This window comes from Carlito syrichta, unplaced genomic scaffold (assembly GCF_000164805.1).
Source record: "Carlito syrichta isolate Samal-C Ts95f unplaced genomic scaffold, Tarsius_syrichta-2.0.1 Scaffold289571, whole genome shotgun sequence".
Classification (NCBI taxonomy): domain Eukaryota; kingdom Metazoa; phylum Chordata; class Mammalia; order Primates; family Tarsiidae; genus Carlito; species Carlito syrichta.
The window spans coordinates 126,276-152,787 of record NW_007233667.1 but is presented as its reverse complement, the minus strand read 5'-3'; the positions used below and the strand labels follow the sequence as shown (position 1 = coordinate 152,787).

At 42.1% G+C, this 26,512-nt stretch overlaps 1 protein-coding gene across 1 annotated transcript; it reads left to right on the top strand.

Annotated features, from left to right (window-relative positions):
• The first annotated feature begins 3,819 nt into the window (after positions 1 to 3,819).
• On the top strand, positions 3,820 to 25,331 carry ZC3HAV1L (zinc finger CCCH-type containing, antiviral 1 like). Its single transcript, XM_021710544.1, has 5 exons — positions 3,820 to 4,187; positions 11,644 to 11,779; positions 15,396 to 15,654; positions 17,538 to 17,660; positions 25,267 to 25,331. Exons 1-5 carry the CDS (start codon positions 3,823 to 3,825, stop codon positions 25,329 to 25,331), a joined length of 948 nt encoding a protein of 315 aa, XP_021566219.1. The 5' UTR covers positions 3,820 to 3,822.
• Positions 25,332 to 26,512: the final 1,181 nt, after the last annotated feature.

The following is a 26,512-nucleotide window of genomic DNA, read 5'->3' as shown; positions in this document are numbered from 1 at the left end:
TTCCATTCTCTCTCTTTTTTAATCTACAGAAATCTTCCTTTTCTCATTACACTTCTGAAATAAATTTGCCTAAATCATCGATGTCCTTGCAGGCAACCTCCTCCCCATGGTATCTCACCACGCTATTTCCTCCTTGAAACCCTTCCCTCTGTGTGTCCATGAATGATGCTCATTCTCTAACTTCTCTTTATCAGGTGATATCTTAGGCTGGGATCCCTCAGAAGCCAACAGACAAGGATTGAATATAAGCAGTTTATCTGCCAGGTGCTCCCAAGAATGCTGGGAGGGGAGCAGAGAAGTGAGACCAGGAAAGGAAGGCAGCAAAGGCAGTACAGCGTGTGCTCATGAGCAGGCTGTGGCTGTGGGCAGTTGGAGCTCAAATCCACTGAGGATCCTCTGGAGACTATGGAATGCACACCTCCAGGCTGTTCCACTGAGGAATAATGAGCTGGAATACTTATTCACTGTTGGGGAGGAAAACTTTTCCTGTATCCTCTTAGGTTCTATGTCTGAGGGCTGCAAATGCTGCAGGAGAAAAAACCCCAAGGTTTATTCACATGCATATGAGAGAGCACAGGAAGTGACTTCTAAACCACCAAAGGTGAGGATTTTTTACCTAACTTTATGGGCAGGGAGCAAAAAAGCTTCTCTGGGAAGAACAAATGGGTTTCTAGGGGAACAAACAGGAAATAAGGAGGTTTGTGATAATGTTTGTTTTGCAGGTGAGAGTGGTCTTCTCTTTCATGTCTATAAACCCCTGAAAAGGGGATGTATTTCAGCCTCACTCCCAGAAGCTCCTCCTTTTAGTGAAGTGAAGGAAGCTCCAACTCCAACAAGGCTTCCTTCCTATATCTGCTGGATGTTAAATGTGTTTCATTTCAAATAGTCCTCATACCAACTCTGGGGGTCTGAATATATCCTGGTACCTCCAATTCCTCAACATCTCTGGCTCAGGGCTCTTCCTGGAAGTGTTAGCTCCTTGGTAACTCCAGTCTGTCTCTGTTGTTGGTCACTCAATTGTTCTGCTGGAAAAAGACCTGAGGTAGAAAGTTCAGGTGCAGATGCTGAGTGCCAGTTTCCTTCAGATTTTTCTCTTCCTCCCTCTGCTTCCTTAATATTGGTATTGCCTATGGTTCTATTCTCCCACCTCTGCTTCCCACAGTCTTCACTTTTGCTTTGTGATCTTCTCACCTCTCACAGCTTCGGTTACCTCATACTCTGATGTCACACAGACCTATATCCCTTCCTGTCTCCTCTCCCCTAAAACCTAGACCTGGACATCTAACTCAACTGCCTACTGAGCATCTTACCTTCGACTGTCCACAGGAAATTCAACACAACAAAAATTGGGATTATAGTTCTGTTAGGTCAAAACCCCAGCAGGGCCTTCAAAATGTTAGGTCAGACTAGACGGGAGTCTGTGATCTGGTGCTGCTTGAATGATGCAAAGAATTGCACAGAAGGATTGGAAAATATAGTTTACTTAGAAAGCAAATTAGAAAGAGAGAGTGGAGATTCACCTCTCCAAGGTAGGGGAGGGGCCAAAGCTAGGAAGCATGGTGGCCATAACTCAAAAAGCCACATGGCCTGACCAGATAAGGATAGCAAAGCAATGGTCAATGGCTGCTCAAGAGTGAATGCTTTTCAACCTTCCCTTTTATGGGGGCAGGTCATTAAGGTGATTTGGTGGTGGTCTGTTCCATGTCATCACAAGGGGTCAGGTAAGCACAAGTACTGACATCAGGTGATGGACAGCAGGCAGAAGGGTGGGCTATTTTTCACATAATATTGCCATGTTGATGGGGTCTGTGTCATGAAGGTCACTGAAGAGCTAATTAGGTTAACTTGTTTACAAAACAAGCTGGGGAGGGATTCTAAAACAATTATCAATACCTACCTCTGAGAAACCAGTTCTGTCCTTGGCTAGTGATTGGAGGGTAAATTAAAGTGAACTGTTAGAAAAACATGACAAAGCTAAGCAATGTTAAAACGGCTGCTCTTTGGCTATATCAACTCCATCTTGGTCCTTTCAAGTCCCTCAAATTCTTCTCTTCTTGTCTAATTATTCCCTTTGTTGTCCGGCTTTTCTAGAAACACATTCTTCTTATTGCTGCCAGGGCTATTTCCAAAAACACCTATCCTACAATATGGCCAAGCACTGTTTGAGGTGGTGGGGATACAGCAAACAGCAACGAACAAGACAAACGTAATTCCTGCTTTCATGAGTCTGAATTCTACAAATAAATATATAAATAAACAAGAAAGAAGAAAATATCAGTTCCATGTAGAGAACGGGGTGCTACTTTAGACTGGGAGGACAGGAAAGGCTTTGCTAAAGAGAAGACATTTAAGCTCAGAGCTATGGGACACAAACGAGGGGTCCATGCACAGATCCAGCAAAGTCTTCTAGGTAGAGAAATCATGTCACTCCTCAGCTGAAAATGCTTTCGTGGCTTCCCAAAGTTCAAATTTCTTAGTATGGCAGAAACGGTCTTCTGGCATCTGGCCAGTTACTGTCCTCTCCAACTTCTTTACATCACATGACATGAACCCATTTCATCCTCAGAAGCACCTTAGAAGGTAGGAAGCTGGTTGGCTCTCTTGTTCATCTTAATACCGTCACTGCATTAGCAGTTGGCTCAATGAATGTTCAAGGTGTTGGGCAAAAAGCATAGATGCTCGATAGATGTATGGGTCTAACCCAGTGCTGCCCAACAGAAATATCAAGTAAGGCACATTTGTACTTTAAAATTTTCTCATTTATTGGGAGTGGATATGATGTGGGAGCAGACAAGCACTGTCACTGTAGTACACCATGAGTAAAGGCCCCAAGCAAAGGCAAGGTCTCGCTTAATGGCCCCAAGATCATAGGCAAGGTCTTGCTTGGTAACTCTGCATCCTAGCCAAAGGCGAGGGATGCAGCCTGCTACACGGTGTCTGAGATGTCCACACATCCAGGTGCACATAGTGTAAATAAAGCATTAACCACAAGATAATCTTGAAACAACTGGCCTTTAGGTAGCAACAAAATTTCGTTATGGGTCCCTCACAGACCTTGAATCCCTTCCAACTTCCTTTGTGCTTAATTATAAAATAAACATGCTGAGTTAGTTCGGGGCCACTTCTCCTCCATCAGAGGAGGGTGTCCCACCTGGACCCAGCTTTTCTGTATGTCTTTGTGTCTGTGTCTTTCTAAATCTCTCGTCGCTCTCTCTCGGGACCCTCAAGGCAGCCGTGCGGGCCGCGGCACATAGTTATGAGGCTGTCACATTTTATTTAACTGAATATATCCAAATATTATCAATTTAACTTGTGATTCACATTGGATTATTGAGATTTTTTTTTTACTTTTTTTTTTGTTCATTCTCAGTCCTCAAACCCAGTGTGTGCATTTCTGTCACCTCTCAGTTCGGACTAGCACATCAGCCACAGGTGGCCAGTGGCCAACTCCTCAGAGCCTGTCCTGATTCACCTGCTACCATCTTACCTGTTTCATCTTCTAGCCTCTTACCTGCTAGCTGGCCTTTGGTGACTCCCCGCTACGCAAGCCCCTCAAGACCAGGACTCACTTTGAACGTGCCTGCCAAGAGCAGGGCTTAGTGAACGCTGCCCCTGCCTGAGTCCACGGCCAGGAGAAAGCGCAGGCCCCGGTCGCCGCTCCCTCCAGCCCCCGCATGCCCCAGCCCAGCCTTGCCCGGCCTGGCCCCCTCCTCAGGCCCCGCCCTCGTCCAGACCCTGCCCGGAGGTGGCTGGAGGCGGGGACGCGACTGGGAGGAGCCAGCCCGCCTCGGCGTTGCGCGCGCAGGGCCGGGGCAGCAGACCATGGCGGAGCCCACGGTGTGCTCCTTCCTCACCAAGGTGCTGTGCGCCCACGGCGGCCGTATGTTCCTGCCGGACCTGCGCGGCCACGTGGAGCTGTCGGAGGCCAAGCTGCAGGACGTGCTGCGGCGGGCCGGGCCGGACCGCTTCCTGCTGCAGGAGGTGGCGGCGAGGGAGGATCCCGGGGACGCTGAGGCAGAGGCCGAGGCGGCCGGCGCGGGCGGGAGCGGCGCCTCCGCCTGGAGGGTGGTGGCCGTGTCCTCCGTGCGCCTCTGCGCCCGCTATCAGCGCGGCGAGTGCCAGGCCTGCGACCAGCTGCACTTCTGCCGCCGGCATATGCTGGGCAAGTGCCCCAACCGGGACTGCTGGTGAGGGGCGGCGGGCCGGGCGGAGGTGGGGACTGGCGGCTGGGGGCGCGTGCCGAGCGGGAGGAGAAGGGAGGGGGCGGCGGCGGGGCGTGAGCGCAGTGCGCGGGCGGCGGGCCTGCCCGCCCAGATGGAAGCCGAAGAGGGGCTTTGGTCCGGGGCAGGACGGGGCTGGACTGCTCCCTAGCTCAGGCACTTCCTGGGCGGAAAGACGCCAAGGTCCTCCACTGCGGTCTTAACCTCCCCCTGCCAGTGGGGTTGCTGCTCCCGCCCCTTGATCCTTCACAAAGCAGCTGATTTAAGCTGGCATTGGGACGTTTGAGTTTGGAGCATTGGTGGATCCTATGAGGTCAGTGGACCCTTGAACCAGAGATTGCCGTTTCCACACGTCCACTCTGCACCCTCTACGTTTAACAACCCTGAGCGTGTCTGACCCTGGGAAACCGCCGCCTGTATGTATGGTTTGGGCGAGGTCCTGTGGCTCCAGACTGCCAGAGCCGGGATCTGAGGCCCTTCCTGTGCTCCACAGCCCCAGACGTTCTTGGTGGATTCTAGCCAAACCCCGCCAAGTGGGGCGGGGTTGGGAAGGGATTGGGGGGGCACTATCTTTTGAACGTTGGTGGACTGTAGGGGTGGGTGGCTGTTTAGGGTGGAGAAGGCCAGATCCTCAGTCAAGGCAGCTGATTGGGAGAAGGAATACCCTTGGCTTTAAAGAATCCTGAAAATAAAAATTAACCGGGGTGGGGAGTTGTTTCGATCCAATTTTCTCTTTTTCCCTTATTTTAAAAGCTTTAGGGGGTACACATAGTTTTTGGTTACATGAATGCATTGTGTGGTGGTGGAAAAGTATGGACTTTAAGTGTACTCACCACCCCCACCTGTGCACATTGTACCCACGGGTGATTTTTCATTCCTTCACCCCTTTCCACCCTCCCCCTTCTGAGTCTCCAGTGCCCATGATACCATTCTATAAGCCTGTGCAGATTCTTAGTTAAGCTCCCACTTATCAGTGGATGTTTGGTTTTCTCTTCCTGAGTTAGTTCACTTTGGATCAGTGCGGTGTTTGGTTTTATCTTCCTGAGTTAGTTTCACTTAGGATGATGTTCTCTAGTTCCATCCAAGTTGCTGCAAAAGACGTTATTTCATTCTTTTTGATGGCTGGATTGTATTCCATAGTGTATATATACCTCATTTTCATTATCCACTGATTGGTTGATAGGCATTTAGGTTGATTCTACATCTTTGCAATGGTGAATTGTGCTGCAATGAACATACGGATGCAGGTGTCTGTTTTTTTTTTGTTTTTTGTTTTTGAGTTGGAGTCTCACTCTGTCTCCCAAGCTGGAGTGCAGTGGCATGCTCATGGCCACCACAGCCTTGACCTGCTGGGCTCAGGTAAACCTTCCGCCTCAGCCTTCCAAGTAGCTGGAACTACAGGCATGTGCCACCAAACCTAGCTGATTTTTTGATTTTTCATAGATGAGGTCTCATCAAGTTGCCCAGTCTGGTCTTGAACCCGCGGGCTCAGGCAGTCCTCTCACCTCAGCTTCCCAAAGTACTGGGAATATAAGTGTAAGCCACAGTGCCCAGCCCAGGTGTCTTTTTTTTATGTAACGACCTCTGTTCCTTTGGGTAGATCAAATGGTGCATCTACTTTTAGTTCTTTGATAAATCTTCATACCGATTTCTATAGTTTATACTAATTTACACTCCCATCAACAGTGTATAAGCATTCCTTTCTCATTGCTTCTGCACCAGCATCTATTTTTTTTTTTATTTTTAAATGATGGCCATTCTAACTGGTATAAGGTCTCATTGTGGTTTTCGTTTGCGTTTCCCTGATGATTAATAATGTTGAACAGTTTTTCTTTTAAAGATGTGGTGTACAATTCAGGATTAGGTAAATAAATGATCATTGTATAGGCAAAGTTTGAGCCTCTCTTTGTTTGCCTGGCTTGAGATCAGTTATCTTTATTGATGTTATGTGCACCCTCCTCCCTCCCACTACTGCCAATCCTTAAAGTATTATGGTAAATGTTCAGGGTCAGATCTGCTTACGAGTGATAATATGTGGTACTCAGTTCTTTGTTTCTGTGATACATCACTGAGTATGATACACTCTAAATCCATCCAAGTTACTGTGAAGTCCATATGTTTGTCCTTCTTTATGGCTGTATAATATTCCACCGTGTATATGTGTACTCATTTTAAAAATCCAGTCCGGTTGAGCATTTTTTTTTTTTTTTTTGAGTTGGAGTCTCACTCTGTCGTCCAGACTGGAGTGCAGTGGCCGCTCCCGGCCACCGCAGCCTCGGCCTGCTGGGCTCCAGTGATCCTTCCGCCTCAGCCTTCCGAGTAGCTGGAATTACAGGCATGCGCCACCACACCCAGCTGATTTTTTTTTTATTTATTGCAGAGATGAGGTCTCACTGCCCAGGCGGGTCTCGAACCCGCGGGCTCAGGCAATTCACTCACCTCAGCCTCCCAAAGGCGCGGGATTACAGGCTGAGCCACCGAGCCCGGCTCGGTTGAGCATTTTTAAATAAGTTTGTTGGCCATGGTATATCTTCTTTTGAGAGATGTCTGTTCATGTCATTTGCCCTCTTTTTTAATGGGGTTATTTGCTTTTTTCTTGTTGATTTGTTTGAGTTCTCTGTAGTTTCTAGATATTAGTCCTTTGTCAGATGCATATTGTCATATGCATGTACGTTGCCTATTTGCTCTGTTGATTATTTCTTTTGCTGTGTAGAAGCTTCTTAGTTTAATTAAGTCCCACTTATTTATTTTTGCTTAAGTTGCATTTGCTTTTGGCGGTTTAGCCATAAATTATGTGCTTAGGCCAATGTCCAGAAGAGTTTTCCTAGGTTTTCTTCTAGGATTTTTATGGTTTCAGGTCTCACTTTTAAGTCTTTGATTCCTCTTGAGTTAGTGTTTTTATATGGAGAGAGATAGGGATCAAGTTTCGTTTTTCTGCAGTAGCTATCCAGTTTTCCCAGCACCATTTGTTGAATAAGGTGTCTTTACCCAGCGTATGTTTTGTCTGCTTTGTCAAAGATCAGTTGTTTTGTTTTTTTTTTGAGTTGGAGTCTCACTCTGTCACCCAGACTGGAGTGCAGTGACCGCTCCTAGCCACTGCAGCCTTGACCTGCTGGGCTCTGGCAATCCTTCCGCCTCAGCCTTCCAAGTAGCCGGAACTACAGGCGTGTGCTACCACGCCTGGCTGATTTTTTTTTTTTTTAATTGTAGAGATGAGGTCTCACCAAGTTGCCCAGACGGGTCCCGAACCCGTGGGCTCAGGCAGTCCACTCACCTCAGCCTCCCAAGGTGCGGGATTACAGGCTGAGCCACTGTGCCCAGCTCAGTTGGTTGTTAAGTATTTGGGTTTATTTCTGGATTCTCTGTTCTGTTCCATTGTTCCATGTGTCTGCTCTTGTATGAGTACCATGCTGTTTTGGTTACTGTATCCTGGTAGTATAATTCAGTCAGGTAATGTGATGCCTCCAGCTTTGTTTTGCTGAGAATGGCTTTGACTATTGTGACTGTTTTTTGGTTCCATATGAATTTTAGGACTGTTTTTTCTAATCCCATGAAAAATGATGGGAAATCATAGGGATTGTGTTGAATCTATAGATTACTTTGTGTAATATGGTCATTTTAACAATGTTGATTCTTTTTATCCATCAGCTGGGGTGTCTCTCCATTTGTTTGTGTCCTCTGCAATTTCTTTCATCAGTGTTTTATAGTCCTCCTTATATAAGAGCTCTGTCATCTAGGGTTAAATATATTCCTAGGCTGTTTACCTTTTTGGCTACTATTGTAAATGGAATTGAGTTCTTGATTTGATTCTCAGCTTGGTTGCTATTGGTGTATAGCAGTGCTAATGATTTGTGTGTGTTGGTTTTGTTTCTTGAGGCTTTACCAAATTCATTTATGAATTCCAAGAGTCTTTTGGAGGAGTCATTTGGATTCCCTAGGTATAAGATCATATCATCGGCATGCAGATAGTTTGATTTCTTCTTTTCCTATTTGGATACCCTTTATTTCTTTCTCTTGCCTGTTTGCTCTGGCTAGGACTTCCAGTACTATTTTGAATAGGAGGGTGAAAGTGGACATCCTTGTCTTTTGTTCCATTTCTGAGGGGGAATGTGTTCAACTTTTCTCTGTTCGGGATGATATTGGCTGTGAGTTTGTCATATATGGCTTTTATTATTTTGAGGACTGTTCCTTCTATGCCTGTTTTGCTGAGGGTTTTTATCATGAAAATATGCTGGATTTTATTGAATGCTTTTTCTGCATCTGTTGAAATGATTACATGATTTTTGTTTTCTAATTCTCTTTATATGGTGGATCACATTTATTGACTTGAATTTGTTAAATCACATTTCCATTCCTGAGATAAAACCTACTTGATCATGGTGGATTATTTTTTTATGCGCTGTTGAATCCAGTTTGCTAATATTTTGTTGAAAATTTTTGTATCTTTGTTAATTTTTGTATCTTTGGTGTATAGTTTTCTTGTTATGTCTTTTCCTGATTTGGGGGTTAGGGTGATACTGGCTTTGTAGAGTGAGTTAGGGAGAATTCTTACCTCTTCAAGTCTTATGAAATAGCTTCAGTAAAATTGATACCAGTTCTTCTTTGAAAGTCTGGCATAATCTGGCTGTTAGTCCATCATGTTCTGGACTTTTTATTTTGTTGGGAGACTTTTAATTATTGTTTCAGTCTCACTGCTTGACGATAGTCTGTTCAGGGCTTCTTTTTTTGAGTTGGAATCTCACTCTGTCATCCAGACTGGAGTGCAGTGGCTGCTCCCAGCCACTGCAGCCTTGACCTGCTGGGCTCCGGTGATCCTTCTGCCTCAGCCTTCCAAGTAGCTGGAACTACAGGCACGTGCTACCATGCCCGGCTAATTTTTTTATTTTATTGTAGAGATAAGGTCTTGCCAAGTTGCCCAGGCAGGTCTCGAACCCACAGGCTCAGGCAGTTCCCTCACCTGGGCCTCCCAAAGCGCGGGATTACAGGCTGAGCCACTGTGCCCGGCTGTTCAGGGTTTCTGTGTCTTCCTGATCCAAGGTTGAATTGATCTATTTCCTCTAGATTATCTAGTGTATTTGCACAGAAGTATTCATAATAATTTTGGATGATCTTTAGTATTTCTGTATCAGTTGTAATGGCTCCATTTTCATTTCTGATTGAGCTAATCTAAATCTCCTCTCTTCATTACTTAATGTAGCTATTGGTCTATCAGTTTTGTTAGAATGTTCAAATAATCAACTTTTCATTTTCTTGGTCCTTAGTGAGTTTTTTTGGTTTCAATTTCATTGAGTTCTTTTTTTTTTGAGTTGGAGTCTCACTCTATTGCCCACACTGGAGTGCAGTGGACGCTCTCAGCCACCACAGCCTCGACTTGCTGGGCTCCTGCGATCCTTCTGCCTTAGCCTTCCAAGTAGCTGGAACTACAGGCACGCACTACCATGCCCAGCTAGTTTTTGATTTATTGTAAAGACAAGGTCTCACCAAGTTGCCCAGGTGGGTCTCGAACCCGCAGCCTCAGGCAATCCACTTGCCTCGGCCTCCCAAAGTGCTGGGATTAAAGGCTGAGCCGCCAAGCCCGGCCAATTTCATTGAGTTCTGCTCTGATCTTCATTATTTCTTTTCTTCTGCTAGCTTTGGATTTGGTTTGTTTGTGCTTTTTCTGGTTCTTTGGGTGACATTAGGTTGTCAGTGTTTCAGTCTTTTTAATTGTAGCCCTTAAGTGCTACAAATTTTCCTCTGAGCACAGCTTTGGCCGTATCCTTGAGGTTTTGATAATTTGTTTTGTTGTTGTCATCATTCATTTCAAGGAATTTTTAAATTTTTATCTTGATTTTTATTGTTGAGCAGATTTTTAAACTTCTATGTTTTTGTAAGTTCTTTTTGGAGTTAATGTCTAGTTTTATTCCATTGTGGTCTGAGATGGTGCTTGATATGATTTTGATTTTTTTGAATTTATTAAGACTTAATTTGTGGCCTATCATTTGGCCTATCTTTGAGACTGTTCCATGTGCTGATGAGAAAAATGTATATTCTGTAGTCTGGGAGTGGAATGTCTGTTACTTTTGCTCTAGGATCCAGTTTAACACCAATATTTCTTTGTTGAATTTCTGTCTTGATGATCTGTCTTTTGCTGCCAATGGAGTGTTGAAGTCTCCCACAATTATAGTGCTGTCTATTTCTTTTCTTAGACCTAGTAGAATTTGTTTTATTAAGCTGGGGCTTTTGTATTAGGTGCACATGTATTTAAAATCATTTGGGCTTCTTGTTGGATTGATCCTTTTATCATTATATAATATCCTTCTTTGTCTTTTTTTACTGTTGTTAATTTGAAGTCTGTTTTTTTTTTTTTTTTTTTTTGAGTTGGAGTCTCACTCTGCCGCCCAGACTGGAGTGCAGTGGCCGCTACCGGCCACCACAGCCTCGACCTGCTGGGCTCCGGCAATCCTTCCACCTCAGCCTTCCAAGTAGCCAGAATTACAGGCATGCACTACCATGCCCGGCTGATTTTTTTTATTTATTGTAGAGATGAGGTCTTGCTGCCCAGACGGGTCTCAAACCCATGGGCTCAGGCAATCCACTCACCTCAGCCTCCCAAAGGGGCGGGATTACAGGCTGAGCCACCGAGCCGGCTTGAAGTCTGTTTTATCTGATATGATAATGACTACTCCTGCTTGTTTGGATTTCCATTTGCTTGGAATATTTTTCCCCATCATTTTACCTTGAGTCTATAGGAGTTTTTGTGTTAAGTGGGTCTCTTGAAGGTAGCAGATACTTGGATTTTTTAAAAAATCCATTCTGCCAATTGATATTTTTTAAGTGGGGCATTTATATTCAGGGTTTATAGTAATATGTAAGGTACTATTCCATTCAGCATACCTGGTTGCTTTATTTTTTTTCTCAATTGTGTTAGTGTTCTATAAGCCCTATGAGCTCTGTGATTTCCAGTGTAGAAGAATACTGGCGTAGTTCAACCATTTGTTTCGATATTTAGATCCTTTGAGTATTTCTTGTAGAGTCAGTCTGCTGGTGACAAATACCCTCAGCATTTGTTTGTTTGAGAAAGACTTTATTTCCTACATTTGTGAAACTTAGTTTTGCAGGCTACATAGTCCCTAGCTGACTGTTACTCTGTTTGGGGAGATAAAGGACAGGACCCCAATTTCTTTTTATTTGTAGGGTTTCTGCTGATAAGAATGTTGTTAGTCTGATAGATTTACCTTTGCAAGTTATTTCATGCTTTTGTCTGACTGCTCTTAAAATTCTTTCCTTCACATTAACTTTGCATAATTGGGTGATTATATGCTTGTATGATGACCTTTTTGTAATGAATCGTCCAGGAATTCTCTGGGCTTCTTGTATCTGGATGTTTAAATCTCTGACAAGGCCAGAGAAGTTCTCAATTATTTGAGCTTTGTTCTCCTAGGTCTACCTGTACTCTTTCCCATGATATCCACACACCTGTCAACATCCAGGTCCTGAAAAACCATGGACTTTTTGGCCTCAATGAATCCCAGCTTCGGATCCTGCTTTTACAGAATGACCCCTGCCTTTTACCAGAGGTGAGTCACTGTGGAGGGACCCTCCTGTTGTCACATTTGTTACAAGTATTTTACCCAATTTACTTTTTTTTTGTGGGAGGGACTTTTAATACTAATTTTAATTGCTTTGAAGCAACACGATTCAATTTAAAATGCTTAAAAAGTACCTATTACAATTGCTATAATGGCAAAATTAACAAGTTTGTTTCAGTTTAGCCATACACAAATAATTATTTTAAACAAAATAGTAGGTGTGGGAGTCCTGCTCCTGCCAAGGGTGTGAGGTTTCCTGAAGGAGAGACAAATAGGCAAAAGACGAAAATAAATATACTCGGACACCTGCTTGCTGAACAGATGACATTTAATGTTAGTCCACAGAAAGCTTTTATACCATTTGTAAAGGGGCAAGGCAAAGAAAATTCCTTCATGTACATATTCTCTAAAAGTTACCACCATCTAGTGGTCTTAGCAACAAACAAGCCAAGAACGCTATAGACATTCAGACAATGAGTCTTATTCATAAAGCCAAAAATGATAGTTTTAGTCCAAAGTCCTGAATTGCAGTCCTTGAAATGTCTCAAGAAAGTTTCCAAGTACACATTTCTCCATGTAGCAGGAGTTTTTTTCTCTGAGGCTTCTATGACCTTCAAAGCTCCGTAATCGCCTTTCTTGTCCAGGTGTCTTCGTTACTTTTCTCTTATCCTGCAGTGTTTATTTCTAAAGAAAACTCAAAAGAAGCTTTTAGTGATGTTTCCCAGGCCCTCAAGGTTGCTTTCTGTCTCTAGTTAATTTATCATAAAAGTATCTGATTAGTATATTATGAATTCAGTGAAAACCTATTCTATAAACGTTAACTTAGAATTTTAACTGTTGAATTAAGTAAATACCTTAACGATTAATCTTCATCCTAAACCTGTGAAAACAGTGTTATAAATCACCTATATAACTCCTAGATAAGTGTTAGAACTTATATTGAATTCATAATGAACTTATTATAAACTTGTGCTTCTAAAAAACACTATTTTGTCTAAACACTAAACTACAAAATTCTAAATCAAATAAGGAGTGAATATACTTATATCATTTTTATTCAAGCAATATCTAGTAACTTATAACCAAGTGAAAGAAAGCATCTTGATGTGCTTCAGAGTTTAACTATTGCATATGTTAGAAAAGGCCAAACGGCATAGTGGGAAATGGAAAAATGAACCATGACATTTCCAGGTTAGCTGTGAGTACTTAACATAAACATGCCATTTTCTTCTTCCACAACTGCACAGAATTCTTCGGCCGTACCAAACAGCAAAGGTGGAAGACAGAAGGGCCTCAGCTTCCCAGGCTCACTTTGCGGCCGGGGGTCCTCAGCACACCTGGACTTTGTCAATCAGGCGGGCCTCCAAGGCTGGCTCCCAACAAGTAGGAATCTCTAGAGAACACCAATTAAAAGCAGAATTGTCTAATCTAGCACAATGATTCTATCATAGACATTCCTACTTTACCAAAAGCGGGACAGGAAAAAGGGAAGATGTTGGGAAAACAGAGGGTAGTTCATAATTGTGGCCCTATTTTAACTCTAAGATGTTTTGGGGTTTAGAAGGAAAGAAAGTCACAAGGCTGGAGGCATGAGCTGGAACCTGCAGTGCAGATGGCAGAGACTGCCTTCGAGGCAGCAGAATCTGTACCCAAAAGGCAGTCCTAGAGCCAACTGTAGGAGCCAGGAGATTTCTCCTTGACATCCATCTCCTGTCTCATTTTTTCAAGCTCTGAAGCCAGGTCTGGTGTGTCATGTTGTGGACCAGATGCATTCCAACCAACCGTGTTGCTGCAAGTAGATCCACGCAGCAGCTGGAGTGGGTTATTGCCAGGAAGAGCAAGGAAGGTGACAGCAGCTACAAGTCTGGGTCCCGTCCTTCCTCTCTCAGAGAGAAGGGGCAGTGCAATGCTGTTTGCCTTTTAATTTCGTAGTACTTTTTTATTTGTGCAACTTTAACATTTTTATTTTGTCAAACCCATTGAACCTTTTTTGGTGTGGCTTCTACCCAGACATCCTGGGCCTGGCCTCATCTTGTCAGATTAGACTACTTCAGTGTTCTGTGAACAGCAGTGGGTTGGTTGTGCCTAGGACAGGAGCACATACCTGTCCTCATCAGCTGGAACTGGAGGTATGTGCTGTGTGGCACAAGACACAACCACTTAGACACAAGCGCAGGGCATGAGGCAAGAACGGTGCCTCACATCTCTTGTGTGAAAATGTCTGACGATTCCTTTCACTCCTTTCCTAAAGACACAATAAAAGGACAATAAGGGACAAATGTGTAAAATGTTATACTGGCCCATTTGAATACTTAGTTGAAATGGACAAAATTTTAGAAAAATATAGCTAATCAAAATTGAGCCTTCAAGTTATGAACCTTAATGATACACACATGAGTTTTTATGTATTTCTCTCCACCAGGTGTCAATCTAGCCTGTTAACATAACAATACTCTATAACTGATTGTAGTTAGTTGGGTACCTAGGCTAACTTTGTTGCACTTACAGCAAAAGGGACCTATGAATGGCTCTTGGAACCGAACTCGTTCGTATGTTGGGAACTTTCTGTATCTTGTCATCTTTCTGTGTGTGTGAGGTTAAACTGTTTAGTGGTTTCAGGGTTTACAGCTGATTCACCATTATAAAGTTGCTCATCAGTGTGGTCCTGGTTTGCGCTTGGACAGACCCAGTTTACATTAGTTGTTCCAATGTATTTGTTAATAGTTACACCCTCAAAAAAAAAAATGCCCTAGTCTGGATTATAATTTATATTCGTGCTACCTGTTGAGGTTGGTTTTCCAGGAAGCAGAACCTGAGTTAGAGACTCACAGGTGCATGTGACTTATGAGGGGAGCTCTTCAGGAAAACCTGGGAAGGGAGAGAAGGAAGCAGGATATGGGGAAGGAAATTTACAAGCAAGGTAAAGTCTGACCTCGACCTGACTCTTAGGGTCTATGGAACATAAATTATACTGAAGAATTATTCTAGCTTTGAGGCATTCTAACCTTGTGTACCTCCACTAGTCATTCATTGGCTACAAACTTTGAGGGAGGAGGACGGGTCAGCAGAGAGTCCAAGGTAAGAGAGGGCTGCTGTAAGTCACTAGGAATCAGTGACTATGACAGGTGGGGCATGGTTAGTACCATGACACTGTCCATCAGACTTTCACCCAGAGATTTTTTTTTGAGTTAGTCTCACTCTGTCGCCCAGGCTGGAGTGGAGTGGCATGCTCACAGCCACTGCAACCTTGACTTGCTGGGCTCAGGCGTTAGCAGTCAGCCTGTCAAGTAGTTGGAACTATAGGCATACGTGACCATGCCCAGCTAATTTAAAAAAAAAATTTATTGTAGAGACGAGGTCTTGCCAAGTTTCCCAGGCTGGTCTCGAACCCCTGGGTTCAGGCAATCCTCTCGCCTCTGCCTCCCAAAGTGCTGGGGATTACAGGCATGAGCCACTGCGCCCGGCCTCACCCAGAGATTTTAACAGCCATTGATGATCAGAAGATGCCCTTTAATCTTCAGTTGAGCTAGAGAAGCTATAGTCTATTGACTTCAAGATGTAGTGAAAATGAATATTTCAGGTATTGCCTCATTTTCTGTACCAGGTCTGTTTGCTCTACAACAAAGGTGAAGCCCTCTATGGATACTGCAACCTCAAAGATAAATGCAACAAGTTTCACGTGTGCAAATCCTTTGTCAGGGGAGAGTGCAAACTTCAGACCTGCAAACGGTCCCATCAGCTCATTCATGCCACAGCTTTGAAGTTGCTACAGGACCAAGGACTGAATATTCCAAGTGTCGTTAATTTTCAGATAATCTCTACCTACAAGCATATGAAGCTGCATAAGATGCTGGAAAATAAAGGTGAGAAAATCAGAAGTAGACAAAGCACCACCAATGATACAGTTTTGATATTCTTCACTGTAAAGAAATAAGATCAGTGATGTGAAAGTGAGTCTGGGAACAAAGCACTTTTAAGTTAATTGGGACTTTGGTCTTGGGAAAACTTAGGACAGTCAACATTTTCTGATCTAGAACTATGATTCCTAGAACTGTGATTCTTTTTTTTTTCTTTTTTTCCGAGTTGGAGTCTCACTCTGTGGGCCAGACTGGAGTGTAGTGGCATGCTCCCGGCCACCGCAGCCTCGACCTGCTGGGCTCCGGCAATCCTTCCACCTCAGCCTTCCAAGTAGCTGGAACTACAGGCGTGCGCTACCATGCCCGGCTAATGTTTTGATTTATTGTAGAGATGAGGTCTCGCCAAGTTGCCCAGGCGGGTCTCGAACCCGTGGGCTCAGACAATTCACTCACCTTGGCCTCCCAAAGTGCGGGATTATAGGCTGAGCTACCGAGCCCGGCCAGAACTGTGATTCTAATCAAAGGAGGGAAGGGGTGGAGTTTATCTTCGCACTGCCACTGCAGCTATTAGGATCTGCCCAGGTGTTTGGACAGTGTGTCTCCTTGGTTAGTTGGGAGTCAGAAAGCAGGCAGAGCAGTTTAACAGTTTGGTTAAGAAGAGGAGGGAGATGGGCCAGTGACTGACTGTAAGAGTAAGGATTGGGCTGGGCTTGGTGGCTCAGCCTGTATTCCCACGCTTTGGGAGGCCAAGGTGAGTGGATTGCCTGAACCCATAGGTTCAAGACCCACCTGGGCAACTTGGCGAGACTTCATCTCTAAAATAAATCAAAAAAATTAGCCAGACATGGTAGTGCGTGCCTGTAGTTCCATCTACTTGGAAGGCTGAGGCGGAAGGATCGCTGGAGCCCAGCAGGTCGAGGCTGCGGTGGCCGGGAGTGTGCCACTGCACTCTAGTCTGGGCGACAGAGTGAGACTCCAAATCAAAATAAATAAATAAATAAAGAGTAAGGATGACATAGGGATGACTTCCTTTTGTTAAGTGGATGTTTTTCTTTATTAATGTTTAGGTAATTTTAACCGCATTACAGAACAATTTGGGAAATAGAGACCAGAAATGAAAATTGCAAATTATTTTGCTCACTCTAATCTAAATTACCTGTTACCATTTTGTTATGGACCTTACAATTATACTCAAAGCACATGTTGGTTTAGTAGATTACATTTTGACTTGATACAACTTTATAGATATCTGGCTGCATAGTCTTTTGGTCATTTTTAAAAGTCAAATATGGTTTGGTGTTCTTTTAATTGTCATTCATTCATTCATTATAATTCATGCAGGTTACTTATTCTGTTAGATTTGCTGATAGCTGAAAATCAGTGGGTGGTGGGCTTAGGAGGCTTGCTTTTGAACAAATCAGATCACCAGAGGCAAAGTCTCTAACTTTTAATAGGGAGTTTTCATGGGTTGGGAGGCTGGTGGCAGGCTTAATGAGTTTGCAGGCAGAGAGGGCTCTGCATATACTGGGATCAGAGGCTATCTAGGGATTCTAAGTGGTGGCAGGCACCTTCTACTCTATCCTCTGTCTAGATTCTGTCATTATCTTCTTCTGGTTTTGCTTGGTGAATCTCCTTCATGACTATGAAATAGTGATTTTCTGCTCGTGTTGAGAGAGATATATATCCCTCTTTCTCCCTTTCCTCTCTCCTCCTCCCCCTTTCCCTCTTCCCCTCTCTGCGCAATTTATTTTTTAATCCAGAAGACACAAACTCCAAATACAGGTGTTGAGAGTCTTGTCTGAAGTCTGGTTAACTGGGCTGTTGTTGCCCACAACATAAAATGAAACTCAAGAGTGTCTTAGGAAAACGTATCCCTTTCTTCTTTTTAGATAATTCAGCTTCTACTGAGTATTCACAGGGCCTTGAAAAACAAGGAGCACATGCAGCTGGGCCTGCAGAAGCCAGTCCTCTGGTTTCTGTCCCCGCTCAGGTGGCCAAGAAACCCTGCCCAGGTAAACCTTAGAGGGAGTCGGTGGAATAAGAAGAAGCGTGTCCAGCTTGGAAGATCTGAAAACAAGATTTCTGTTGAGCTTTAATTTGTAACCATTTGTTTATTTAGTCATTTATGAAGGATGGTTGTAATGTCTACCTCACAGCGTGTTGTGAGAAGTAAAGAAGATGGAAAAGGAGAACATGATGGATTGGGAGGATACGATTGGGGATGGGGGTTAGGGATGAGTTTGGACATAGAACAGGAAAACTGAGGGTAAAATGTGCAGACAGGATCACCTGGACGAGTCCTGAAGGTGGCAGCTTTTGCCTGCAGTTCCCAGTGCTTTCCCCAGCCAAGTGGGTGGATCTCTTCCAGGGTGGGTGGGCAGGCTTCTGCTGACTTCATGGTCCACCAGTGTTTTTCTATACTCCCAGATACACAGTTTACATTCTGGTAGAGTACATATACTTTGTACACAATTTTTTAAAAATTTAATGTTTCATAAGCATCTTTTTGTATTTGTTCACATTATAATACGTAATCTTTTTTTTTTTTTTGCAGATACATTAATATGTCATAGTTGAATTATTTGCTTTTCTTATTCTGGAATATTTCAGTTCTTTCTAAGAAATTTTGAATATAACTTAAAATCTGTACAATATTGAATTTTTAAAGCTGTTCTTTTTCTTATAGGTATGAAATGATACTGTCTTTTGCATTTTAAAAATAGATGTGTGAGTGAATAGATTTCTGTGTGTCTGCTGTGTGAATAGTTTTCTGTTTGTTTTTACTTTGTCATTTTGAACATGGGACCCTTTTATTAGTGGGGCTCTCTTCTGTGCTGATGTAGATGGCCTTTAATGGGGCTCCTTAATTTTCATAAAAGGATGGCAGCCATGTTGTATTCATGTGATACCCAGTTTTTGTAGATCCATCCTCAGCCAACACTACAGAATATATCCCCTTTGGGTTCTTCCTAGAGATTTCTACCTTACTCTGTCTACTTTTCATCTCTTGCTGAACTTTTACCAAAGCCCAGTTGCTATAGTTTGAAGCATGAGTAGTTCATCCTTCCCTCTCAACTGTGTCCGCTCTTTCTGTGGATCAGGATGGACCATCAGAAGTGTGTATACCTCGCCCATTTCATGATGACGTTCCCTCTTCTCCCTTCTCCTTCCTCTCTGCCCTCCACCTACACAACTGTCTTCATTGAGTTACATTTCAATATTTTGTTGTTGTTTTTTGTTTGTTTTCATCAAGGAGTACCATCAAGAAGCAGTTTTATAAATTCTTTGCTGTGTTTACTGTATGAATATTCCCAAATGTTTGTTTTGTAAAGTGTTTTGTTTTTAAATTTAATTGTCCTGTAATAACATAACATTTGTGAAATAGGGAAAATGTGATGAGTTTTTCATAAAGGTAAATTCATTTCAAGAAAATTTTATCTTGAAATGCCACATTTTTGAGTGGGGGCAATATGAAACTGTCCTTTGTAAAGTGAAATGTTATGTTTTATGCTAGTGGGCAATGAGAGTCATGCAACTTGTGTTCATCTTTTTTCTTTGGTTGTCAACAACGGTATTTCTGAAAGTTTTACATATTTTGTTTCTTTTTTCCTAGTACTGATTTCTCCTGGTGCTAATTTTTTCAAAGGTATTTTTATACTTAATTATGATTATTATTTATGCTGTATCACTTAATATGTATATTTTTATAGTAAGCCATCTTAACTTTTTTTTTTTTTTTTGAGTTGGAGTCTCACTCTGTCGCCCAGACTGGAGTGCAGTGGCTGCTCCCGGTCACCACAGCCTCAACCTGCTGGGCTCCGGCGATCCTTTCCGCCTCAGCCTTCTGAGTAGCCGGAATTACAGGCATGTGCTACCACGCCCGGCTGATTTTTTGATTTATTGTAGAGATGAGGTCTCACCAAGTTGCCCAGGCAGGTCTTGAACCCGCAGGCTCAGGCAATCCACTCACCTCAGCCTCCCAAAGCACAGGATTACAGGCTGAGTCACCGAGTCCAGCTAATTTTTTTTTTTTTAAAGTAGGAGTCTCACCCAGACTTGAGTGCAGTAGCACGCTTACAGCCACTGAAGCCTTGGCCTACTGGGCTGAGGTGATCCTTCCACCTCAGCCTTCCAAGTAGCTGGAACCACAGGTGCACGCCACCATGCCTGGCTAATTTTTTGATTTATTGTAGAGGAGTTCTCACCAAGTTGTCCAGGTTGCCCAGGCTCATCTCGAACCCCTGGACTCAGGCAGCCCTCTCACCTCGCCCTCCCAAAGTGCTGGGATCACAGGCATGAGCCACAGCTCCTGACCTTAAGTTCTTTTTTTTTTTTTTTTGAGTCGGAGTCTTACTCTGTCACCCAGACTGGAGTGCACCACCGCAGCCTTGACCTGCTGGGGTCCGGCGATCCTTCTGCCTCAGCCTTCCAAGTAGCTGGAACTACAGGCACGCGCTACCACGCCCGGCTGATATTTTGATTTATTGTAGAGATGAGGTCTTGCTGCCCAGGCAGGTCTCGAACCCGCGGGCTCAGGCAATCCACTCACCTCAGCCTCCCAAAGGCGCGGGATTACAGGCTGAGCCACCGAGCCTGGCTTGGCCTTAAATTTTTAATGGAAACAGTGTAGGGTATAAGTTCATATTATGTACTTTAAGAGACTTGGTGGACTTTTACATTGTTGTATTCTTTTTATATATCTGCTAACTATGCTTTTATATATGAAGTAGTTGACTCTTTGCAATCTTTGTTGCAGTATTTTATTCAAATCTGTAATATCTCTACTTTAATCTTAGTTCTGTTGGTATTCATTCTGTAAAAATATTTAATATGATCATACCTGTCTTTCTCTTATTTTCATCTCAGGATTCAGCTGTTAGAGAGTTAGCAGATGGAGATAAGTTTTCTTTGGTAATTTATTGGTGCTTATGAGGTGAATCCTCATGTCTGCAGACTCCACAACTTAACATATCCTAAATTGAATTATTATTATTATTATTTTTATTTTTTGAGTTGGAGTCTCACTCTGTCGCCCAGACTGGAGTGCAGTGGCGGCTCCCAGCCACCATAGCCTCGGCCTGCTGGGCTCCGGCAATCCTTCCGCCTCAGCCTTCCGAGTAGCCGGAATTACAGGCATGCGCCACCACACCCGGCTGATTTTTTGATTTATTGTAGAGATGAGGTCTCGCTGTCCAGGCGGGTCTCGAACCCGTGGGCTCAGTCAATTCACTCACCTCAGCCTCCCAAAGGCACGGGATTACAGGCTGAGCCACCTAGCCCGGCTCCTAAGTTGAATTATTAATTTTCATTCAGTCTTGTTCCTCTTCTTATTTCCTTGTTTTTAATTTTTTTTTTTTTTTAAGAGATAGAGTCCTCTTCTGTTACCCAGGTTGGAGTGCAGTGGTGTGATCACAGCTGACACCACTATGCAGCTTTAGACTCCTGGTCTCAAACGATCCTCTCACCTTAGGCCCCTGAGTAGTTGGGACAATACTTGTGTGCCACCATGCCTAGCTAATTTTTTTTCCACCAAGAAAATCAGAACAACTAATTTTTTTTTTTTTTTGAGTTGGAGTCTCACTCTGTTACCCAGGCTGGAGTACAGTGGCACGCTCTTGGTGGTCCTTCCACCTCAGCCTTCCAAGTAGCCAAAACTACAGTTGTGGGCTACCATGCCAACTAATTTTTTTTATTTTATTGTAGAGACACGGTCTCACCATGTTGCCGAGGCTGGTTTCAAACCCACAGGCTCAGGCAATCCTCTCACCTTGGCCTCCCAAGGTGCTGGGATTACAGGCTTGAACCACCGCACCCAGCCAGAACAACTACTTTTTAAAAATTTTTTGTAGAGATGGGGTCTCACTCTATTGCCCAGGCTGGTCTCGAACTCCTGGCCTCAAGCAATCCTCCCACCTCAACCACCTGAGTTGTTGGGATTATAGTTGTGAGCCACTGCTCCAGGCTCCGTTTCCTTATTTTTTCTTCTTCCTTTATTATTGTTATTTTAGATTCAGGGTGTACACATACATGTGTGCTACCTGGACATATTGTGTAGTGGTGAGGATTGGGGCTCAGGTGGCCCATACCCCAGATAGTGAACATTGTGCCCCGTAGGTAGTTTCTGAGCCTTAACCTTTTACCTCCTCCCTCATTATTGGTGTCCCCAGTGTCTGTTATTTCCATCTTTGTGTCCACTTGGCTCCCAAATATAAGTGAGAATATGCAGTGCTTGGTTTTCTGTGTCTGAGTCAGTTTACTTAGTATGATCTCCAGCTCTATCCCTGTTGCTGCAAAAAACATTTCATTCTTTTTTTATGGCTACTGTTTCCTTATTTTTGAAGGTCACCTAATGACATAGCAAAAAAACTGTAAATAGTCCTATACTTTTATTTCTCTTTGTTCCATGTGTCAAATTGGTTACCCAATGATAAACATTTCTTTTCCTCTCAAAAACCTCTCAAATGTTTATCCTTCTCTGACCCTTTCTGTCCATCACCTACCCACGGCCTTGCTTCAAACACATCACTTCTTAACACACACTTCACAGATGCATAACTCAGTGGTTTTTTAGTTATGTTTTGTGGGAGTTTTTCATAGGAGGTGCTAGGTTTTTGTAGGAGGTGCCCTGCTCTCACTTCAATGATGGCAGTCCTGTTTTAACTTTTAATATAATAAATAGGCTTCTGTGGATTTCACTGGTCTCCTTAACACTCTTCTGCTTCCTTCTGGCTGCCTGATTGACCTTTTGAAAGCAAACCCAGTCACGTTGCTTTTTCTGTGGAGACCTTCACTGGCCCTGACATATGGGGCACCTTCACTGGCCCTGACATATGGGGCAGTAGTCATAAACTCAGATGCCTACAGGGACCAGAAAGGTAGTTAAATGGTGGAGTGGGCTGGATTCAAGAGAAATAAACTAGGGAGGGGACATCTGGCTCACTGTCCCGTCTAAAAGGAACACCTGCCTCTTGTATCCGTGTGGGAATGTGGGCCCAGGTTGTCATATTATCCAGGTTTTTTGTTTTTCTTTTTAAGATACCAGAAATTCAGAATTTTATAAGAAATTTTCTAGTTTTTAAAAAATTGGCTTTTAATTGGGTTTTTAAAATGCATCTCAGTAGTATATGTATTAGAACTTCTTGGAATTTTTGGAATGTGCTATTTTGTCTTGTGATCCTCTGAATTTGTAAATGATGTTCCCTCTTTTTAAAGTGCCATTCCTTCTTTTTTCCTCCTACCTCAAAACCTGGCACAGTTAGATTCTTCGAAATGCCAGATTGGCATTTCCTGACCCCAAGAGGGGTGGCTGTCATGGTGTTTTATAGGACTAGCATAGCATTTACTAAATTATGTTGCAGTGCTTTGTGTTTTTATTTCCTGGCTTTGAGCAAAAACATTATTTATTCTTCTTGGTAATTCTAATATTTGGTAAGACATATATTTTTTTTTTGCCATATAATGGATTAAATTCTGTATTTGAATCTGTTTGAATCAGTATCATATTGGTCTTCATTGAAATTTTTCCCACTGGTATTTTTTCTAATATTCAAAAATATTTTTTTCTCTCCTAAGGAATGTGTTATATAAGGTAAACATCTTTTTAGTGCAATTTGAATTGTCTGTGTCTAAACTTAACTCTTTAAGGCATATGTTTATGATGCTAATTCTTTCCATCAAGGGATAAGTCTCTCAAATTGTCATGTTTCTTTCTTTCATTATACTTTGATCTTATTTTTTTCTGGGTATTATACATACCTTATTAGATTCTTTCTTGAGTGTTTTATATTTTTATTGATACTCAGCTTGAGAATCACTATCCTTAGGAAGCTGTTAGTTTAAAAAATATTTATCTTTTGATTAATGTCTTTGTTCAACAGTTTTAGATGACCTGTTTGTTTTTTCTAAATTTAAAATCATAATACAAAAATATTTCTTTTTTCTTTGGTAATTCTGTTGTTTGTATTTAGTAAAATTGTGGTATTTTTTCATTAAATATGAAGTTAATTATTGGTTTTAAACAAATGTTCTTTATTAGGATATTATTAGAAATAATGTCATCTGTTCTTGTTTGTTGGAAACTAAAAGCTTGTTAAAAAGAATTGGCATCTTTTGATATAATATTTTTATCACTTAAATCACCTAATATGATTACACTAGAGATTTTTATAATATTAAAGTATTCTTAAATTCCTGAGATAAAAACTCTACCTGATTATGGTAATATGTTCTTTCAATGTATTGTTTTTCCGACTTGCTATATATCTATACATTTATAAATAAAATTCATTTATATTTTATGTGCATATGTAGTAGTTTCCTTTTTATTTTTACTGGTTTATGGTCAAAGTATAAATTTTATTCTAAGTACTATTTGGAGTTTTTGTAAATTGATTTGTAATGCCATTTTTATTTTAAAAATATGTATTATTATATTCTTGAATTACTTTCTCTGTTACTTAGGAATATCTTTTTCAAAAGAATGTTTTTGAAAAATATATCACTGTAGAAATTTTGGAGAATAGAGGAATATATGAAGAAGAAAGTAGTAATCAATCACCCTATAATACCACTGTATACAGATACTCTTAAAACCCTAGGGGATTTTTATTTTCAATATTTTTTTTGGATTGTATTGAGGATATATTTTACACACAACTTTATATTATGCTGTTTTGTATCAACATTGTTTTGTAAGTATTTTCTTACATAATTGAAAGGATTCAGTTACATTTGATGGTTTCATTATATTTTTATGTATTATTTAATCATTGTTCTATTGTTGGATATTTATTGTTTGCAACATTCTAGTACATAAAATCTTTGCCTGAATTTTTATTTTCTTAGAAAGATTTCCAGATGTGAATATACCATGCCAGAAAATATGAATATTATAAGGACTAAAAAGTATTTCAAAATTGTCTTTCAGAGCAGCTGTGCCAGATGACACTTGTCATCAGCATGGAAATGGTTCTATCAAAACCCTCAGTCATGTGTGTTATAAAGCACATTCTGTGATGCAGGGCATGGAATATATTTTGTTTCCTAAGGAGGGGTTCTTCTGGGCACATATTTGGAAAAATACATTTGTATTGATTTCTACTTAATTACACATCCAAGACTATATTTTAATCTATTTATTGTACAATAACATGATTAAATTATATACATTTTCTAATGTTTTATCTGTATTGTGATTTCCTTTTTACTTTACATTTGCATTGTCAGTTTTTTTGTGAACTGATTATGCATTAACCTTATAAAAGTAATATTTTATTCTCATGGTGCCTCATAGGCACTTGCTTTCAGGTATTAATCTCCTAGATACATTTTTAATTTATTCAGAAGGAATACTGCTTCACTTGGCATACATAGCAAGCTCTCAGTCTAATGATAGAGTGTTTGCTAACTTGAGTTGACTATTCTTGCTTTCAAGGAAAACTTGGAAAACATTTCAGAGAAAACCTTCCTTTGGCTCACACTCTTCTACAGGTTTATAACATCAAGCCAGGACACATGGGTCGATGGCTCTGCTAGTTGTCTGGGTGATAGAAACCAGAGTAGAGTCCGCATCACTGCTCCTCTGACTGCTTAGCCTACCATTCTCTCCCTGTCCTCCAGGTAAGGCTCCAGACTCCATTGAGTGCTCAGGCCTTTCCAAGTCAAAGGTCCAGGTTTATACCTAGTGTAGAGGTGTGATGTTGAGATAGGTTAAGTTATGCTGCAATAATAGGCAACTCCCAAATCTCATGGCTTACAAGGACAAAGATTTACTTCTCACTTGTGTTTGTTGTGGTCAGTTTCCGCTCTGTTCCATGTCATCTTCACTTTGGGACCCAGGTTGACCTTTCAGCCCCCGTATGGACCAATGCTGGTATCCTGGCAGGGGGAGACCACTAGCTGGCTCTTCACACTGATATTCCCATTGCATTGACCAAAGCAAGTCATTCAGCCACCCTGTGTTCGACAGGGGATGTATAATCCTACTTGAATGTGCACTGCAGGTTACACAGCCAAGCTTAATGTCAATGGACCAGGATGAAAATACGCCCTCAGGAAGAAGCAGTGAATATTTTAAGCACAATACAGTCAAACACAGAAGAGGTTCAGGCAGGGGGACTTTCTTGTGCTTCCTTGGGGAGGCAGTACCCTTTAAGGATGCTGTAGCATTTCTGATGCTGGTATACTTAATTGTCTCAACCAAGGTGGCAAACAATGCCAGTTTGTTGACATTGGAAGTCAACCAAAATACCACGTGCTCTGGTTTTCAGCCAGCGTGACCCAGATCAGTTCTGAGCACCTCATTTGGGAGAGGTGTGGGTAAGGGGCAGGTTGGACAGTCCTTCAGACTAGGATATGCCTTAGGCTATGGTGACCAACTATCTCCATATGCCCAGGACTGAGGAAGGTTCCTGGGACAGTGTGGGGCACAGCTTATGCACTTCTGTGCTGCTTCCTTTCAGCAGAAATAGAGGCTTCCTGAGGAGCAAGGTGAGGAGGTAGGCTGATTCATCGTGGCAAGCATTTTTAATCCCTGACCAAATTAACAAGGCCTGCAAAGAGAGTGTATGTGTTGGGAAGGTAAAAAGATCATACAGTTTTTTCATTGTTCATAGAGTAGAATGTTTTAAATGCTCATTTGGTTCCTATAACTAGAAAAATACATACCTAGGAATATACTTTATGGCCATAAAGATAGTTAAAATCAGGATGCCACTGCATAAGTGATTATAAAAAATCAAACGCAATTTGTCTAGTAAAAGACAAAAAAAAGCAAGCAAACAACAACAGAACCCAACAGAATGTCTAAAACAAAGCAACAGAAATAGGGCTAAGTGTACCAGTTATACACTTTATCAGTCAACGT

Excerpts from the sequence above, each read along its gene's own strand:
- ZC3HAV1L (XM_021710544.1), top strand. The coding sequence starts at position 3,823 with ATGGCGGAGCCCACGGTGTGCTCCTTCCTCACCAAGGTGCTGTGCGCC. Across the intron at positions 4,188-11,643 it reads TGCCCCAACCGGGACTGCTG|GTCTACCTGTACTCTTTCCC; the intron begins GTGAGGGGCGGC and ends TTGTTCTCCTAG. Across the intron at positions 15,655-17,537 it reads TAAGATGCTGGAAAATAAAG|ATAATTCAGCTTCTACTGAG; the intron begins GTGAGAAAATCA and ends TCTTCTTTTTAG.